Here is a 7,996-nt window from a genome sequence, read left to right as displayed (position 1 = left end):
GATTTGTGAAAGCCTCACCTTTATCTCGGAAAATCTTTCTGAAATAATTATCTGGATGTTTACTCTGTGTTTGTTATCTAACTCGATAATGAAGATAACATGGGTATTTAAATATATTTATTGAAATTCATGAGGGACAGCATGTGATATATCATAAGAACAAAGGTGAAGCAATTTTTTTTTAACGAAAAACAAGATTATTTAACACAATTTCTATTTCTTTATTCTGATAGTGTGAACATGCGTTAAAGTCACTGTGACCTTGGGGTTCATCAAATTTACGGTATCTTAGGAATTTTTGCATCTGAAGTTATTTTTCAAGAGCAATCAAGATGAAGTTAAAATTTTCTTTTCCAGACTCCAGCTGAAGTTGCTCAACAAGCTGTAGATGCAGACGTTCATGTTGTTGGGGCCTCTTCACTAGCCGCTGGTAAGTCTTATTTCAATTTTAAGGATATTAGTTTTCATTTCCTTTTTTATATATGAAATGTTAAGTTTCTGTTTTCTACGTTGTATAAGATGGGAAATATTGAATCTGGTTGTTTTTAATTTGATCATGCATAAGATTTTTCAATTGTATCATCCAGAGAGATGTTGCTTTAACGTTGTTGGTCCATAATTTTTCCTTATTTTCTGCAACCAAAATTTTCGATATTGCAAATCTGTTGCATTGCAAGGGTCATTTATTTGTCATCTCTCCTATGTGATTGAAAGACGAATGTTAAAACTTCAAGTAATTAGGAAACTATCGTATACTATTTACTACGGCATGGTAGCAGAAGTTTTCTCAGCTGATTAGGATAATAAAGAGGTGATAGATTTGGAACCATGTTAATTGTTTCCAAACATTGATTAAATTCAGCTGTTTTGTTATTACGTAGAATGATAATACAAATTTTATAAGTTCATTTTTATTATCTGTACCTTTATCATCAAGGGTAAAGAGACTTCCACATAAATCTTTTGAAGGATTTTGAATCTGTTTGCAAATACCAAAGTTTTGTCTAAATTAGTATAATTTTCATTAAACCGTTTCTTTAGAATTTAGAATACTGCTATATTCTTTTCCCAGCCGTTAGTTCTTTCTTGGTTAAATCTCTACAGAATGTAAATCTGTAAATCAGAGCAAAGGTGGTAGCAAATTAAAAACAAATTGAGAAATGATACCAATCTACATAAACTGCAATGAAAGTCGGGAAGATAGAGCTTATTGATAAATAGAAAAATACAGATACTGTATTGTATACAGTACAGTATAATAATTTCTAAAATAATGGTGCATCACTTTAAAGTAGAATATTACAGTCATTCTACAATTTACAAGAGTCAGTATCAATAGTACCATCAGAGACCCCATTTCATACAAAATAAAGAGTAATTCTTCTGAATGAGAAATTAATAAACACTGAAAAACCAGTTCTATCAAAGTAATTACACCGGCAATAGTGTGATCTTGCTGGTATAGAGTATATGGAACGTTTGAGTCATAGCCGTCATAAGAAATTTACATAACAAGATGACATTAATTACTCTCTATTTTTCACCGGAATATGAATGAAAATGCTGGTAATTGGCATGGATTGATATTCATATGAATTTGTTATCACATTGCTTTCAAGTATTGCATACAAGTTTTCGAGAACTAATATTTATATCCTTGACTTGTTTAGTCACCATGGAAAAATATTATTATTTATTAAAGATTTTTTCCTCACACTTTTGTAGGACATCGAACATTAGTTCCTGAACTCATTAAAGCCTTGAATGACCTTGGACGCCCAGACATTTTGGTCATTGCTGGAGGAGTTATTCCACCTCAGGATTATGAATTTTTAAAAGAATGTGGTACTGCAGCTATATTTGGACCAGGTAATATATTCTCATTCTTTTTCTTTCCGTCTCAAAAAAAAAATGCCATTTTTAAACAGTAACTTATAACCGTAATGTATTGAATAAATGTAAGGGCACTTAGAGGTATTCATTATTCAGTTGCGTCAAGTAAACATATTAAAAGAGTGGGTTTTGTTACATTTGTTGTAGTATTATGTGAATATGGTTGATATTATGCATTAATCTGCCCAGATACATAGAAATATGAAACAGTATAGGATAATTGCTTCCCTTAACAACAAATCAATGTCTTCAATAATTATATATTCTTTTATGTAAAAATTTCCTTATATATATATATATATATATATATATATATATATATATATATATATATATATAGTATATGATATGATATATATATATATATATATATATATATAAAACCGTTGGCAAACATAGATTGCTAAGATATACTTCCTAGGCAAAAGCCTAAGACACGTCCTTCCACACACGTCTATTTATGGCCTTTCTATGCCAGTCTGTACCCACAAATTTTCTCAGCTCATCAATCCATCATTTCCTCTTCCTCCCCTGCTTCGTCTGCAATCTCTACGGATCCATTCTGTTATTTTTAATGCCTATTAAATGTCATTCTCATTATATATCCCACCCCTGTCCATTTCGTTTTCTTACATGTTATTAGAATGTCCTCTACTTAAATTTGGTCTCGAATTCATGTTTCTCTTTTTTCTGTCATTTAGTATTATTCCTATCATTATTCTTTCCATTGCTCTTTGAGTTGTAACTCAGGCTTTAGTAAGGCTCCAAGTTTCTGATGCATAAATTAATGCTAGTAGAACCATCTGATTAAATACTACATCTCATGCTTAACTTTTTTTTCGGTCTCATGTCATGGGGAAACATTCACTGTCTGTCCTAAGTACATGTATTCATTAACAATTGGTAAAGGTTCATCCATACCCTTATTTGTTGTCTCTTTGTAGTTTCATTGAGCATTATCTAAATTTACTCTCATTCATTTTCAGTCCTATACTTCTGCTTTCTCTATTCAAATCTATTATCTTTTGCAATGCCTCCAATGATTAACTAAATAAAACTATGTCATCTGTAAGCCTTAAGTTGTTAAGGTATTCGCCATTAATGTTAATTCGTACATTTTCCCAATCTAAATTCTCCAAAACCTCTTATAGGCACACTGAATAATTTGGGAGAGATGAGGTCTTCCTATCTAACTCCTTTCTCAATCAGATTTTTTTTCACTATTTTTATGTAGTTTTAGGATTGTTGTACGTCCCATATAAATATCTTCAAGTGTTCCAAGTTATAACCTAAGATTCATCTATTCCTTGTCTTTCAAGGGCTTTCATTACTGCTGAAATTTTGACAGAATCAAAAGCTTTATCTGTTTATAAATACCATAAATAGTGGTTTGCCAAACTCTGTTGATTTTTCCATAAGCAGGTCAATTGTTGAATACCCGCTTCTAAAGCCTGCCTGATGTCTTTGTTGACTAGAATCTAGCTGTCTTTCTATTCGACCTAATATTACCTTTGTAAATATTTTGTCCAATACTAAGAGTAAACTTATTGGACAGTAATTTTTCAGGTCTTTTGTGTCTCCTCTTTGTGAATTAGAATAATGATAACATTTTTCCAAGCTGTAAGTATAGAGTATTTTTGCAGACATTTTGTTTAAAGTTCAGGGAGTTTTACTACTATTAAATCTCCACCATCTATTATTTTATCAATTGTTAGGCCATCTTCTCCTGCTGCTTTGCATCTTTTCATCCTTTTAATGCTTTCTTTACTTCTCGTACTTCATGTTTGGTACCGGCTCAAGTGTTTCATTATTTATATTGGCAAAGTCATTCCTTTTATCACTATTGTATAGCATTATATTGAAATCCTCTGCAATTTTCATCGCTCCATTTCCTTTGTTGATAATATTTCAATTTTCATCCTTTAAAGCAAACATCTGTTAGCATCCTTTTCCAAGTCTTCTTTTCATTAATTTGATGTTTTTCCTTTCTTTAGTGTTTCCTCAATTTTGGTTTGATTATGTTAACAAATGTCTTGGGTTTTTAGTTTGTTTATTGCTTTGGATAGTTATGCTAATTCTATTAAATCTCTTGAAATTTACCCCTAATTCCAATCTTTTCTTCTTTAGGGTTGTGGTCTTTTCTGATAGTTTTCCTTGACCTTGTTTATGAACTTTTCCACCCATTTCTTGAGCTGATTCAAATACGAATTTTGTTAAATTACTCATTTCTAAGTTGCTTGCTTCCATTTCATCATGTAGGTGGGAGTACCGATTTTTTATTGCTAAACTAAACTCAGCAGATTTTTCTTTGATTACAAAAGTGTTTATATTCTTAATTAAACTTTGGTTTTTCTTTCTTTCCTTAGAACTAGACAAAGTTAATTTTCGCCATTCTATGGTCGCTTGATTTTAACTTGTTTAACACTTATACATCTTTAACTAAATAAACTTTTCACTTAGAATAAAATCTATTTTATTCTTCGTTTCTTCATTTAGGCTTCTCCATACCCAGTTTCTATGTTCTTTGTTATGAATAAAGGTGATCATGATTTTAAGATTGTTTCTTTCACCAAATTCTAGAAGCAAGTCCCCTCTGTCATTTCTTGTGCCTACTCCAAAATTTACCTACAGTTGATTCTCATCTCTTCCTTTGGCTTACGTTAGCATTGAAATCACCTAAAACAAATGTAAATTGAGTCTTGTGTTTTTCATAGATATCTCTAGATCTTCATAAAAGGTTCCTATTCCTTCCTTTGTATTGGATGTTGGTACATACATTTGAGTGATTTTCAGTTTATGCTTCTTATTTGGTTTGATAATCATACAATTTTGTTGATATTATTATGAAATTCTTTTATGTTACCTGCAAGATTTTTGTTAAAAAGAAAACCCACTCCATTTTCTTTGTTCCTTTCCTATGTATAAAGTTAGCTCATACTTCATCTGCAGTATCTTTTTTATTTCATATTTCATAATTACGTTCTTCCTCAGTTATTTATGATAATTTTATCAGTTATTAATATGTATTATTTAAGAACTGTCCCCATACATGTAATTACTTGAGCCATGGTTCTCAGTGCATATTTGTTTATCAGGTACCCAGATTCCTGTAGCAGCACTAGATGTTCTCAGCCTGATTACAGTGTCCTTAAAAAAGCGAGCTGCAGTGAATTGACACTACTAGGTGCACACTACTGTAATATGAGTACCTTCGACAGAAACTATCTTAAGAATAATATTAAGCAAGAAAAGAGAAAAGCTGTTCTTAGTAAGATGCTGTGTACTTTTTACAAGAGTTCTTATGTTGTTGGATTGTAATTAAAGAAGAAATCAACAATTTGCTGTGTATTCAGACTTCTATGTAAGTGTTCTTTGTACTGTACTGGAAGAATTGTTATGCATAAGCATACCTTAGAAATTGTTTTTTACATTGTAAAGCCAGTGTAATAATGTGCCACAAAGATACTTTTATGAAGAAAGTAATTAGAAATTTTGATAAATTGCAAAGAACTAGTTGGATCTACCTTGAGTTTATGTAAGTAGGTTTGCTTTCTATGTATAAAATATGTAGAATATAAGGGGAGTGTATTATTTGTACAGTTTGTAATTTAGAGTTTGGACAAATATTGCTTTTAAAATATTTATATATACAGTAGTTATTTTCTTGTCATTCAAGCACAGTACTTTGTTTATAGATATATTTTTTTTCTTCTGGTTATAATTCAATGTGACAAATGACTAATGCCTTTCAGAAATCATACTGTACATGTATCATAGAAATGCTATATATTTTTCTCTCCTAGTTTTCTCGATCTTTTGCATGTCTAAGATACCATACTGTTCGTTGTTCAGAGAGGAAAAGAAGAGAACAGTCTTGCATGTAGATCATCTTTTAAGTTTTAAGTACAGTATAGTGATTTGTTCTTACCACTTGGAATAGACAGTAGTTGGGTTTAGTTGTATTGCTGTGATAGCGTCATAGTTTTAAGTTTAAGTATCTTTATTTTAGTATGTTTTAGTTCAAATTGTTATTCTGGTGTAATGATAGAAAGTAAATATTTCTGACTAACTGATTTCTTTTAACCTATGAGATCTTTTAACATATATTGATTCGAAATTCATTGACTTATTATTCCAGTATTGATATCAGCTTCTTTCTTTAATAGTTAACTGGCACCTCGAAATCAAACATAAATTTGCTCCAAACTCGAGTTTAAATGATAGATTAACTTTCCCCCTAAAGAATGAATGGAGATAGCATTAATTGATTTCCCAACCAAGAATGCTCCTATTATGGGCCATTTTTCCATAAAGTTTACAGAATTAAAATACAGAACAGTATATAAAAACGCACCAAAAAAAGAAAAACATTTGTAATTGATAAAATAGATAAATGGATATGAAATAAAAGAACATTGAACTTTAATATACTTGTAGAAAGAAGTGGTTGGCTTGATTGGAAGGAGAGGAGGCATTAGTGTTGCTTTGAAGGGGATTTCCATCCATAAAAACATTGGGTAACTGCCTTTCTTCATCTCCCTGTTGCACGATATTAAAATATCAATATAACACCTTCAGAATTGTATTGAACATCTTCATCCGAGCTAGATATTAATGCGAGCATGGCTAGATCCAAAGTTGTTTGCCCCTTTTTGTAAATACACCAAACTGAACCAAGTGCTTATTTATTCCATGTTTCACAGTACAGGGTCAGGGTATGAAGAAGAGATTTCTTTGACATGAGTGGATGCATAAGGATACCCCTTTAGCTGGGTAACACACCCAAGAATATTCAGATGCTAACAGGTACCAATTGAGTACCCTGATCTAAGTTTTCCAATGGCCAGCAGCTAGTCTGATACCAATACTGGGCAAAAAGGATAGAGAAGTAAGTGGTTGACAGTAAACCTAATCACACATGTGCAAAGGATTCACAGCCTCAACTTTGGCTGCATGCACACTGATTTAAAACAACATCGCTTTCATCAGATGGTTCAAGTGTCCAATTATAAACTCAAAGGCCCGAACTGGCAAAATATCCGACCGAGGGAAGGAAATAAATAAACTTCAAGTGAAGTAATGAACCATTTAGATAAAATATTTCAAAAGCAGTAACAACATTCAAATCGATCTTTCTTCTATAAAAATGTAAAGAGAAAATTTTGTCAGTCTGTTCAACATATACTGTGAAGACATTTGCTGTAAGTTTCACCTTTTGAAGTTACAACTATTCAACTCTGATTAGGAAGACCATTTCACAACTTGGTCACAGTTGGAATAAAACCTAGAATAATGTGAAGTATTGAGCCTTATAATGAAGGCATGACTAAGAATTAACTGCATACCTAGTATTACGAACAGGATACTACTATCTGGGAAGATCTGAATGCAAAGGATGGTCAGAGTTATGAAAAATCTTACGAAACATGCATAAAGAATTAACTGAAAGGCAGTGACCGACATTAATATCTAGATCAGGAATTAGAAATTTAGTAGACTGCAAATTCTTTTCCTACAAATTAAGATGTGATTCAGCAACTGAAGACCAGACAGGGAACAATACTCAAAACATGGCAACATGAACTAAAACATTTCTTTAGAATAGATTGATCACTGAAAATCTTAAAAGATTTTCTCAGTAAGCCAATTTTTTGTGCAAGTGAAAAAGAAACATACTGAATGTGTTTATAAAAAGTGAATTTACTATCAAGAATTACACTTGAAATTTTGAAATAGTCTTATAGAATTAAAGAAACTATCAATGATGAGATCTGGAAGTAGAGGAGCCACTTTACCTGCTTTCAATCATACTTTGAATTTGTTAAGAGTCAACTTCATGTCCCATAATTTGCACCATCTACTTAATTTTAGCTATGTTTCTGTTAATGAATCCACAAGCCCAAGATCTACATTCAGGAGATCGAATTAAAGGGAAGAGAGTAGCATCATCTACATATGCAACAAGCTTGTTTTCTAGGCTAAATCACATATTGTGTATATAGCAGGAAATGTAATGGACCAAGAACACTACTCTAAGGAACATCAGATACCACATTTCTATACTCATTATGGTGTCCATGAACAACAACAACTGTAATTTATT

At 31.6% G+C, this 7,996-nt stretch overlaps 1 protein-coding gene across 1 annotated transcript in view; it reads left to right on the top strand.

Annotated features, from left to right (window-relative positions):
- The window catches only part of LOC137654683 (methylmalonyl-CoA mutase, mitochondrial-like), a 169,604-nt gene extending 163,642 nt beyond the window's left edge, over positions 1–5,962 (top strand). The window contains exons 13-15 of the mRNA XM_068388559.1: positions 358–430; positions 1,726–1,869; positions 4,989–5,962. Coding sequence (XP_068244660.1) covers positions 358–430; positions 1,726–1,869; positions 4,989–5,068 — 297 coding nt within the window. The 3' untranslated portion in view covers positions 5,069–5,962. The remainder of the gene's footprint in view (positions 1–357; positions 431–1,725; positions 1,870–4,988) is intronic.
- Positions 5,963–7,996: the final 2,034 nt, after the last annotated feature.

Source organism: Palaemon carinicauda, chromosome 15 (genome assembly GCF_036898095.1).
Source record: "Palaemon carinicauda isolate YSFRI2023 chromosome 15, ASM3689809v2, whole genome shotgun sequence".
Lineage (NCBI taxonomy): Eukaryota > Metazoa > Arthropoda > Malacostraca > Decapoda > Palaemonidae > Palaemon > Palaemon carinicauda.
The sequence above is the reverse complement of the archived record's forward strand: the minus strand, read 5'-3'. Positions and strand labels throughout refer to the sequence as shown.